We start from the raw sequence: 12,543 nt of genomic DNA on the forward strand, positions 1-12,543 counted from the left end.
AAGCCAGGTTCAACTTTCAATTTAGCATTAATGTACTATAAATAGTGGCTAAGCCAGGTTCAACTTTCAATTTAGCATTAATGTACTATAAATAGAGACTTGAATAAGAAATTGGAACTGTCTAAACTATCTTTTATTCTCTTGGATACATATTTATAAGTGGATATATATTTAGACTTTCAAAATGCTTGCTTTTATCTTAGAAAATTAGAATGTATCATACAAGAGCATATTAATTCAGATATAAATTATTTCTGCAGATAGCTTTATATGAAATTTTTCCTACTGTAGAATTTTCAATGTTATTTGGGGGAGTTAAAGAAATCTAGTAAAACTTATTAATGTTTTCTTAACGTAAAAGTAATACAATCAGTTTTTGTTTGTGAGGGAAGGAGAGAAAAGAAGGGGCTGAATAAAACTCAAAATTCAATAAAACGACACCTTTTTATTTATTTTTTGAGTCTTTCCTTCTTTTTTACCCACATAAATGTCTTGATTCCAGATGGGACTGAGAAGTCATCCGCCAGAACAGAAAAGCAATTAACAGATCTTACTAAAACCTTACAGGGTTATAGCATTTTTATATTTCATAATGTTATAACACTGAAGGTACACTACTTTTTAGTCTAATACTGAAGTTTTAAAGCACTCATCAAAATCTGTTATGTGATTGATATAAGCCTCCTTTAAATTTGAAGAAGTTAATGACATTTTGCTAATTCACCATTATCTATAGCCTGAAATTCATCAGTATGATTTCATATCACTTAGAAATCAAACTCTTCCAAAGAAAGGTGGAGGTGCTTAAGAATTTTCCCCCAAGCAAGAATGGAGATCACAAGAGCTTTGCACATACACCCTCCCCACTGTGTCTGCCCAGTGGGACATGGCCCCTGCCCAGATGGCTCGGGTACCAAGGCTTCCATTCTGATGAGGAAACAAAAGAGTAGAAAGGAACTACTGCCAAGCTGCAGCTGGACAGGCAAAGAGCTTCACTTGCTCTCTGTCTGGTAGAGAAATGTGAGAAAGACACCCAAACCATACCCACCAGGACTCAAGCTCCTTGCCAACTGTGTGTGTCAAGGAGGTACTTCAATTCCTCCCTGTTTCAAAATAGGCAGGAATATATATAAATAGGCAAAATATATATAAATCTCAGCACGGGAACTATGTTCTCAAAGTGGACCAAGGTTGGTCTCTAGAGGGCATTTTTAAAGAGAAGCATGTACTGCTCCAATGCCCTTAGGCACGCTTACAGTCTCAATACAACAGGCAACAGGGACACTGCTCATTCATAACTGGGCAGAGCAACATGTGGTTTCCTTCTCTGAAGCGCTGTTGGCATTCGCTGCTGCGTGCCATTCATCCCTACACGTCAAATGACTGGAATGTTCTTATAATAATGTAACTGTTCCTCAGGAGCATCTGGACTGCAGCTGCCTGTCACCTAAGATACACATGCAGAGTGCCACACATCATCCCCTTTCCTAACTCTGCTAAGCCTTATTTAATACCACAGGAACCGCCTATTCTTCAGTGCTAAGTGCCACTGCCAATGTGTCTGAAATAGAAAGAGTTCCTGGGTTCCTGATGAACAACAGGTATAGAGCAGGAGTTGCCGTGGTCCAGGTTAGAAGCCAACTAAAAGGCTACTTCAAAGTCCGCTGTTTTTTTTCCCTACAATGTTATTTATAAGGGAAAAAAAACCACGAAGATTTATTTTATAGAAAGGAGGCATTTGTTTCTATCAAAAAGGGCTTGTCTCTTCCTTTCAATGACAAGAACTGTCTAATTCAATACCATACCAACAAGGAAATAGAACTAAGCCCAGTGGGGAACCTAATAGTAAATTAAACCTGCATGGCTCCAAAGCATATGAGTCATGAACTCCAATGTTCTAAAGCTCAAGGAGGATATAGGCAAAACCTAATGTTAGTGGAACAAAACAATTCACAGCTGTGCATGTAATAACCATTCTAAAGAAACCACCCTCCCCCCGCCAACTACAGATGAGGACTGCCACTGTGGCATTCTAAAGATAGGCAAACACAGAAAGTGGGACACTGAAGACCGAGAACTCTGAGATGGGCAGACTGTGACAGGGAGGAGAGCACAGCACTGACTGACGGGCTGAACACGTCAGACAGGTACCACCAAGGCATACCAGGTGCACCCCAGTCTCCTCCATATGGAAATGACATTAAGTGGCAGAAAGAACTCCATGGCCAGCTCCCCTGGGTCTGGTTTCTACAGACAAGCAACAGTGATTTCTGAAGCTTTACTTGTTTATTGTAGCTATTTTCATGATAGGAGGGGAGGGTAAGAGCGCGGGTTTTGGATTAAGGGAAATTTGGATTTAAATACCAGTTCAGTCACTTCTTGAAAGTTATTCAAATTCTATAAGCATCAGCTGCCTCATCAGTTAACACTGACAGTATTCATTCTCCTTGGGCAGTTATAAGGATTAAATAAAACAAAATCCAACAGTGCATATGAAGCTCTTAGCACAATGCTCAAACTATAGGTATTATTAAATTATGAAAAATCAGACACTGTAGTATCACTTACTTGTGGTAATTCTCCTTTTTCTCATCTCTCCAGTTTTTATTTAACTGGTGAATTTTCACAGCTACATATCTTTGCTCTGTTAGATCAAATGCCTGTAAAGAAACAGAATATATTATATTCTGGATAAATGCTAACAAGAATTACAGGCAACAGACTTAAAGCTTCTATTTAACAGATAACATAATGAAAGTCCAAAATGCATTATTAAATAAAAACGGCACCAAAGACAACACATCACATACTTGTTTCAGTGTTGCAATCATCTTCTTGAAACTTGTGATTAGATAATTTAGAAGTCTCCAGACACACTGGCACCAAGGGGTTTAGAACATAAAGCCAAGCATACACCACAAACAGAAAGACAGCCCTGCCTTAACAGTCATTTCCCAACAATTCTCTTTCTGGACACCATCTATTTCCATTTGGGACCTTCCTCCCTTAGGATGTCTCTTGTCTCTCAGCTGAAACTGGGCTTTACATGCTTCAAGTCCTGTCACTTTTGAAATCACAGGGACACACACTGCCTGCCTCCTGGAGAAAATAACCCCTTAGGATATACCTATTTGGTTATGACTGTTACAAAATCACACTGCAATTTATTGTGTTTATTATTATAAAATAAACTATATATTTATATATCATAAAATAAAACAGAATCGAAAACAAAAGAACAGCCCTGCCTTTAGTCCCACCCCATTTACCTATATGCTGGGTACATGAAAAGCAGTTTTTAATTCCAACAAAGTCTGAAGTTAGTCACACCAAGTCACTTCTCCAGCACTGTCCAGAGAAAGGGACAGGCCTTCCCCAAAGATTATCACCGCTGGCAAGTCCTGCATGAGCTAGGCAGTGCATGAGGTAAAACAGGTAACCAGTGGATATTTCAGGAAGTTGGGTGTAAAGCACAATTTGATAAAGTAATATTTTAATACAATAGGAGACTTCACCTATACAAAAGAATTTACTATCTTAAAGAGATTAAATTCATTTAAAAACCAAGAAGTATAGGCAAAAATAAAAATTAAAAAACATTTATTGGGGAGCTCTTATAGAATGATTAGTTTTTCTTAGTTTGTGAAGTTCAGATAAAAAGCTTACTACTTCAGTTCCAATACCGTCACCACCATCACCAGTTTCTACAAATGTACAAACCGACGAAGGCAGCAGGTGCAAGGCACTGCCGAACTGTGGCGATCCCTGCTTTACAGATCTTTCCAAACATAAGCTCCTCGAGGTATGGACTCTATGTAAAAGAGGGCTGCTTATAAAATAGAGAAACTTCTCATTTATACTCAATTAAAACCAGCATCTTTTAAAAGTACAAAAACCACTCAATTCAGATATAACTTAGTTCACAGAAATGGAAACTTTTGTGCTCTATTTTTCTTACACAATCTGATGTTCACCTGTGAGCATGTACACCACCATGGCTTTAGAGTAGAAAAACCACTTTAAGCCATTAAAAATGAGATTAAATACAACCCGATTTATAAGAGCACTAATGCTATCAAGTGTCACTCTCTCCAACTACCACACTGTACTTATGAATCCAAGACACTGTGACCCACCATTGACTGAGTGGAGAACAGCAAAAGAATAATTACATTAAATGCACATACCATTGTAAGAAGCATCTAGATTTCAGAAATATTAAAATGTTTACAGAAATATGATTGGGAAAAATAGGATGATGAAACCACTAAAAGTAACTCAGAAGCATCGAGAACCAATTTTGATGATTTTAAAAAAGGAACAGTCCCACTTCTGGGTATATATCCATAAAAATGGAAAGCAGGGTCTTCAAGTGATATTTGTATACACCCAAGTTCTAAGCAGCGCTATTCACAATAGCCAAGAGGTAGAAACAAAACAAGTGTCCATCAATGGAGGAATGGATAAACAAAATGTGATACATACAACAGAATACCACTCAACTATAAAAAGGAAGGCAATCCTGTCACAGGCTGTAACATTGATGAACCTTAAGGACATTATGCTTGAAAACAGGGTAAAATATTGTATCCTGCTTAGTCACATAAGTTTGTTGGAAGCTGTTTTCCCAAAGATACAAGTTTTTAAAGTTTCTGAATTTCAACCAATGGATAACAACCCACAATTATCACCATTCTAAATGTTCTCCAAGTTGGTAACAGCCAATAATTTAACCTTCAGTCTTTATACTCAGTTCCTTACACTCACCTTGTAAACTTCACTGAAACCTCCTCTACCCAAAAGATGTAACAACAAATATCTGTCATTTAGTGTTGGATGATCTTTAAATCTGTAGAAACAAGGAATATGTAACATTCTGAGATCAAAGACTACACTCTTTCATATTTGCAAAATTCCCAAAATATTTAACACACTATACATGTGATTATAGTTGCTGATGGTACTTTGGCAATTAATAACAAAATAGGAAATTGTGAGCATAAAGTTACACAGTTCAAAGAGGCAGCATAATTACAATGAACAGCAATAGCTATAGAGCCCCAGGATACAGGTGCTAGTCTCAGAGTAGCCACACTGGACACATGACCTTTCTAGATTTCCCTCCCTTTCTGCCCAGCTATAAAATGGGAGTAGATTAGACTAGATTAGGGATTTTCGAACTGTGCTATTTGGCTCCTCCAAATGATTCAAGAGCCACATGTTCCCACCATTTCAAACACACAGTAAAATTCCAAGACATTTTATACTGCCTTAAAAACGGATTTATCAAGTGAGTTACATGTTCTATGTGCATTCATTATTCTCTCTTTAAGACAGAAAGTCTATGATATAACTGTGTTCCCCATATAAAATTTCACCTTGTGTTATTTCCTAACAACATGACGGAGAAATGACAAATTCCAGCAAAAAAATAATTTATAATTTTTTTTCAGAGACAGGATCTAGCTCTGTCACTCAGGTTGGAGTGCAGGGGCACAATCATAGCTCACTGCAGCCACAAACTCCTGGGCTCAAGTGATCCTCCTGCCTCAGCCTCCCAAGTAGCTGGGACTATAGGCATGAGCCACTGAACCTGACTAAAAATAAATTTTAAAATATTTTTACCTAGTTCCTAATCTTAAACAGCCCCATTATTCACCTGAAATTATTGTGATTTTAAGAAAGCAGCACGCCTGTGGGGAGAGACGCATGACTGCATGGTGGTTTGGATCAGAAAGATCCAAGTTTGACTCTTTGTTTGGTCACGTTAGTTATGGGTCCCGGCTCAAGTTGACTTAATTTCAATAAGCTTGTTTCCTGATCGATGTATTGATGATGACTGAGTTATCGGGAGGATTAAATGAGAGAATGTAAAGGCACTTTAGCACCATGCCTGATACACAGAGAGTGCTCAGTAAATGAGAACTGCTGTTGTCTTCCACTTTACAGAAAGAAAGGTCCATGCCTCACATTAGCCAAACAAAAATACATAAGCTGTGGCTATGTGAGAAAATGTTTGAGAGTCAGAAAAATGTGGGAAAGAACAGATTACTTATGAAAGGGCTTTCCCACTGGCAACTACTTTTCCCAGTTTCAGTCCTTTAAATGACTTATAAACAAAGGTGGGTGTTAATCTACAATCAATGTGCTGAACTTTAGAGTTTTACTTAAAATGTCAAACCCTGAATGGCCCTTAAAGCTCATTCAGAAACTGAGTGTCATCTCATCCCAATACTCTTTCCACAATTTCACACTAGTGACCCAAGATTCCCTTTCTAAAGCTCTGTAGTAAAATCTGAATATGCAGTGTATATCAATTATTTAAGATTGCAAAGCCATATTGTTTTAGTGACCTCCACTCACGTAAAAATGTTGTATGTATATAAATGTAATATACTACTTAATAAATTTAATATTTATATATAAACCAAAGTAAGTCATAATCTTGTTCATAAAACTATATTATACAAAAGAGATACATACACTGTGGAATCATTTACCAAATTTATATTAAGCAAAAACATCATTCTAGACCATTCAATTCATGTCATTAGGTGCTCAGTAATCTCCAATCCAATAAACCCCCAAGTTGCTTACTGTGAATTATCTTCATTATGTATCCTTTTTAGTTCCCTGATATGTAGATTTCTAACCCTTTCTAGCCTTTCCAGCTCTGCCTGGATCTCTGCTTCCTCCTAAAGTGAAAAGGAAAGAAATAGTTCAGAATATAGAGCACTTCACCTTTTCAGAGTCTCATTTCAAAAACAACAGAAATTCTCTGTGAAAAGTTAAAGGAACATGCTTTACGTTGAAAAAGATTTGTTTTTAAGAACTAGAATTTCAATTATAAAAATAAACCCAAAGAAAGCAATAAAATCCAAACCATACAGAGGAACACAGTGGGAAAGGCAAAAGTTCTATACCCTCTTCTTCCCTCTTCTCCATGCCCAACTCCCCTGCTATAACCCCTGTTAAGTTTCTTGTATAAGTTTTCAGAAACGTTTTGTGCATATAAATATAGGTATGCAAACATTTTTTACAAAAATCAGGTTCCCTTGTGAATATGCAGTGTATACCAATCATTTAAGATTGCAAAGCTATATTGTTTTAGTGACCTCCACTCATGTAAAAATGCTGTACGTATACAAATATACTTAATAAATTTAACATTTATATATAAGCCAAAGTAAATCATAATCTTGTTCATAAGACTGTATTATACCCTACAAAAGAGATAAATACACTGTGGAATCATTTACCAAATTTATATTAAGCAAAAACATCATGGATTATATACTTGATTCCTTAAGTTCTACTTCTACTTATTTAATAAGATCTGAGAACCCAGTAGAAAAAAGATTATGAAAACCAATATGAAATAACACACTACACACCACCCTCCAATAGCAGTTTAGTAATTCTTTACTGACCACCATCATCATAAACAGCATCGACCAGTAACATATGGGCTGCTGAATTTAAAAGCTGAGGCAACTGGCTGGGTGAGGTGGCTCATGCCTATAATCCTAGCACTCTGGGAGGCTAAGGCAGAAGGATAGCTTGAGTTCAGAAGTTTGAGACCAGCCTCAGCAAGAGGGAGAACCCATCTCTACTAAAAATGGAAAAATTAGCCGGGTGTCATGGCATGCGCCTACAATCCCAGCTACCCGGGAGGCTGAGGCAGAGGATCGCTTGAGCCCAAGAGTTTGAGGTTGCTATGTGTTAGGCTGACACCACGGCACTCTACTCAGGGCAACAGAGTCAGACTCTGTCTCAAAGAGAAAAAAATTTTTAAAAAGCTGAGGCAATCTACATCTAAGACAGCTCAGTGAACATCATCGATAACAAATTCTATGCTACATGCCTCTGTGTTTGAATATAGTTGGTATAAGATCTCTTTTTAGCTAGTTTAGGCAAGAAAGAAAAGCTGCTATGTTATTTCAAATATCACAAGAGTCTTACCATCAATCTCAGAACCATCTGCTCTTGCTGTATATTTAATTTTTACTCTAATGATAACCACTTCAGAAGCCTTAGAATGTGTACAGAATTCACTGGGGTTAAAAATACTCTCATTGGGTTGTTGGAACTGACTTGAAAATTGAAAAGACATGAGTTCCACCATTAGACTACAAGATGTGACAGTGAGAATAGCTGCTCAAAATTTCTGCAACTATGTGAAACTACTGTTACATTTGTCAAATAGCTTCAACGACAAATGTAAATAGAGATCACCTTTCTTCAGACAGATTTTCTCATTATACTTACCTTTTTAAGATGACCTAATCTGAGTTTGAAAATTTCTTCTTGTTCATGGTATTCTGCTAATGTTAACCTGAAAAGTAATGGTGGATATTTCAGTAAATTATTTTAATTCACAGCGTGCCCATTTAAAGAGAAATGCCCAAGTTTACCATAAGGTATATTCAGTCTCATAGTTAAAAATGAAAAAAAATATAGGTTATTTTGCAGTCCTCTGACAAGAAAAACTTTTGTGATTTATCAGATGTGATGTAAAGGAAGGACTTCAAAACCAGAAGTCTAATTTTTTATGAAAAAAAAGCCACATTTTTACATTGTTTATGAAGTTTTGTCCCAGACATTACTCAGATACAAACTCAATAGTAGAGATAACCAAAAATTGTATGTCTAAAAAATTTTTAAAAATTTTTAAGCTGTAAAACAATAAGCCAATGGATTCATTTATTTATTTATTTTTTTTTTGAGACAGAGTCTCACTCTGTTGCCCTGGCTAGAGTGAGTGCCGTGGCATTAGCCTAGCTCACAGCAACCTCAAACGCCTGGGCTCAAGTGATCCTACTGCCTCAGCCTCCCAAGGAGCTGGGATTACAGACATGCGCCACCATGCCCGGCTAGTTTTTTCTATATATTTTTAGTTGTCCGATTAATTTCTTTCTATTTTTAGTAGAGACAGGGTCTCACTCTTCCTCAGGCTGGTCTCGAACTCCTGAGCTCAAACAATCCGCCCGCCTCGGCCTCCCAGGGTGCTAGGATTACAGGTGTGAGCCACAGCACCCGGCCTGAATTATTCTTGATAACTCTTAAACTTTGATATTATAAAAACAAAGAGAAAGACATAGTCCATAGGCAAATCAGAGTCCAGGATTTGGAGTCTGAGTACTAGCGTTCAAGGCACAAGTAGGCCACTGGCCTTGCACAGGCAACTTTAACCTCTTGATTCAGTTTCCTGAAAACGCAACAAATGATAATACCTCTCTAACAAAGTATTGTGACTATTAAATGGGAATGTGAAAGGAATACTGAAAATCCTATTTGAACCAATTCTCAAAGGACTTACTTGATGGGTATTCACTCATTTCATGTTTTACCTACTTCAATCACATCCTTATATCACAGGAATGAATAAGAAGTGCTATCCTATTCCTCCATCTTTACCTTCTTTACGTTCTAGAAGCACATACACATACTTGAACGTTTTAGACATTACTGTTTAGATATATTCTAAATAGCAGGAAAAAGAGGAAACACCAGGAAGGGGTACAAAACAGAGCCTTTGAGGTCTAAGTCAAAGAAAATAGAAAAAATAAGAAACACATCCAGTAGGGCTGTTACGCTTCTCTCTTCACAGTTGCAGAAATACCTATACCTATTACTCCATTTCACACCAATAAAAAAACAGAGAAATAAAAAATCATGACTAAGAATTCTGTCTGCCTAAAACAGGTCTAATAGGATAATGTGACTCACTCTAAGGTTCTAGAGGCCTGTTTTTGGCTTCTGGTCAAAGGAAAGAGCCAAATCCCAGATACTGTAATTAAAAACTAGACTGAAGGCATTCCAGCTTGGATTTTACATAGGACTCCAGATGGCAACTACTTACTGACACTCTACTGGCCTAGACTGAATTCTAATTATTGATCTGTGGCAAAGAAACAACCTATGCCTTCTTTATCACTCCTAAGTCAGTGGTTTTGTGCACTAGCATTAAATAATTCTCAAGTAATTTAAGGGAAAGTCCCTTCATCAAATAAACACAGGAGTCTTGAAAGAAAACAATGATCAGGTTAATTTGCCTGGAGAATCTTTCAATCTGAGCTCCTACTTAGAACTTGTTGAAAGGAAATACTTAGACTCTAGTTTTAAAACATTTGGAGTTGTAAGAATGAAGATTTTTCTAAGTTTAGTTCTCTATGTACACTTTTATCACTATACTTCAATGTAATTATTAATTTATCTGTTCATCTCCCCTAAATAAATTGTGAGCTCCTAAGGCTGGGGCTGTATTTTTTAGTTCTGTATTCCCAGATCATGGCCTAGCCTAAAACAAGCATTTTACCTAGACTTACTAATTGAATGCCAAGGAAAAGACTTCCCAACACATCAGGTATGTATGGGATGAGGATTGATGTTAAGCCATCTTTCTAGTAGAATAAAGGAAGGTGCATTTCTGGGATGTCACAGACTTTTAACAATGGTGAAAGTATTTTTATACTTCAAGTAGATTATGGGTTAATGTGCTTTTCTGAACTGATACAAAACATAAAAAAGGCAAAAGGGATATACTAGTCAATAAGTTATATAATATTATACCTTTTATTTGTGGTTAACTTTGTATATGAAATTTACTTTCGATTAAAGAGAAAGGAATGGAGAGCATTTGTGCTCTAGATATTCTACTCCTCCTATACATGGTAGCCATGTAATAATTGTTGACTGACAGAGAAAAAGATGACTGTACTGTAATTAAGATACTGGTGTTTTCCTTAGGTTTCCAGAACAGGAAAATATTTTGGTGAGGTCAAGATTTGGCTTATTAGGAAAATGTCCTTTTCCTAAAATAACAGCTATTTCTTTTTTCTTTTTTTGGGGGGGGGGCCCCTTACTCCTAAATTTGTAATTGTTAACTAAATGCTGTTTTGACCAGTAAAGAGCATTCTTCAATCTAAAATAGTAGCCAGGGGCCAGATGTGGTGGCTCATGCCTATAATCCTAGCACTTTGGGAGTCCAAGGAGGGAGGATCACTTGAAACCAGGAATTCCAGACTAGCCTGGGCAACATAGTGAGACCCTGTCTCCAAAAAAAAAATTAATTAAAAAAAATAAAATAAAATAGTACCCAGGCAATCCCTTATAAGATTAATACCAGTGTACCATAACCTAGAGACACATATAAGAAATAGTATCATTTTGACACAATGACATCTTATTTGTTAAAAGAGTGGCCAAAAGTCGTGAGTCATGATGTCAAGTTAAGTGACATTACTTCTTCCCATCATTTCAAACTCCCTAAATAAGGAGCAGGACTAAGGCCAGGCACAGTGTAATCCCAGTGCTTTGGGAGGCCAAAGTGGGAGGATTGCTTGGGGCTAGAAGTTCAAGACCAGTCTGAGCAACAGCGAGACCCTGTCTCTACAAAAAATTTAAAAATCAGCCGGGTGTTGTGATGCACACCTATAGTCTTAGCTACTCAGGAGGCTGACGCAGGACTACTTGAGCCCAGGAGTTTGAAGCTGCAGTGAGCTATGACTGCACCATTGCACCCGAGCATGGGCAACAGAGTAAGACTCTCTCTCTAAAAAATATTTAAATAAATAAATAAAGAGCAGGACTAAGAAAAAGAAGTTGATTTTACATGAGCTGAGCAAATCCATTAACATAAGTAAAAAGAAAGCTTAAACCCAAGTAACCTCCAGAACTGATAATTCTTTCCAGTGGCATTCAATAGGACATTTATATCTGAGGGCAGGGTGTGGTGTCACAGAGTTCACATTAATAAAGAACTTACGTTTCATTTTCAGCTCCGTTGGTCTTGCTTTTCCGCTGTTTCTGCTCATTGGTTGCTGGAGGGGCCTGGCCCATGGCAGGAGGTTTCCGCTTTGCTAACATTTTCCGTTGTCTTTCTATTTCCTCCCTCTGTGAATTTATCCTTTCCTGTTGCCTAGAGGTATAAAAGATGTTGCACAGAGAAAGAAGGTAAAAAAAATTTTTTAGCATAGCTATGGAACAAACACAAATAACTTGTCACCTTCATGTCTGATAAAGTAAGCCGAAAAAAGTAAGCAGAAAAAGTAAGCCCCCTTAAATCAAACAGAGATTTGCTTTTAACCTCAGGTTGTACGAGCCAGATAACTGGTCACAGACTTTTTGCGGAATGAGTCTGTGCTTTAAGATGCTAGTTATGATTATTTTCATAGTGGGAAAGTGGGCAGAAAGGAACATATCAAATTTCTATTGTGACCTTATTTTCTGACTCAAAAGGAACAATTTCCTGATTCCTTTTTAACAGCTAAGAAAACAACTCTCTGGTAAAGATCTGTAATTAAGCAAGGGAAAAAAGGTATAAAATGTTCCAAGTTACTTTTTATTTTTTGTTTGGATTAAAGCTTCCTCAATTTTATCTAGAAAGACACCAAGTTTGTAGGATACTAAAGAAAGTAAATAAGATTTTCTTTTTAGGCCTATCATTTATTCTATTCTAAGTGAGCCGTTACTACCCTACAAGTAATCCCCCACTCATTGATACGGTGACACCTAACCTAAGTTTTTAAAAAAACAAATACA

General features: G+C 37.0%; 1 protein-coding gene across 1 annotated transcript in view; it reads right to left on the reverse strand.

The window, feature by feature from the left end:
- TLK2 (tousled-like kinase 2) overlaps nucleotides 1-12,543 on the reverse strand; it is a 145,847-nt gene that overhangs the window by 20,024 nt on the left and 113,280 nt on the right. Inside the window, exons 11-15 of the mRNA XM_012659640.1 lie at nucleotides 11,768-11,920; nucleotides 8,269-8,335; nucleotides 6,598-6,695; nucleotides 4,768-4,849; nucleotides 2,569-2,660 (exon numbers count right to left, since the gene is read on the reverse strand). Of these exons, the coding sequence (XP_012515094.1) occupies nucleotides 2,569-2,660; nucleotides 4,768-4,849; nucleotides 6,598-6,695; nucleotides 8,269-8,335; nucleotides 11,768-11,920 (492 nt within the window). The remainder of the gene's footprint in view (nucleotides 1-2,568; nucleotides 2,661-4,767; nucleotides 4,850-6,597; nucleotides 6,696-8,268; nucleotides 8,336-11,767; nucleotides 11,921-12,543) is intronic.

This window comes from Propithecus coquereli, unplaced genomic scaffold (genome assembly GCF_000956105.1).
Source record: "Propithecus coquereli isolate 6110/MARCELLA unplaced genomic scaffold, Pcoq_1.0 Scaffold119, whole genome shotgun sequence".
In the NCBI taxonomy this organism is placed as follows: Eukaryota; Metazoa; Chordata; class Mammalia; order Primates; family Indriidae; genus Propithecus; species Propithecus coquereli.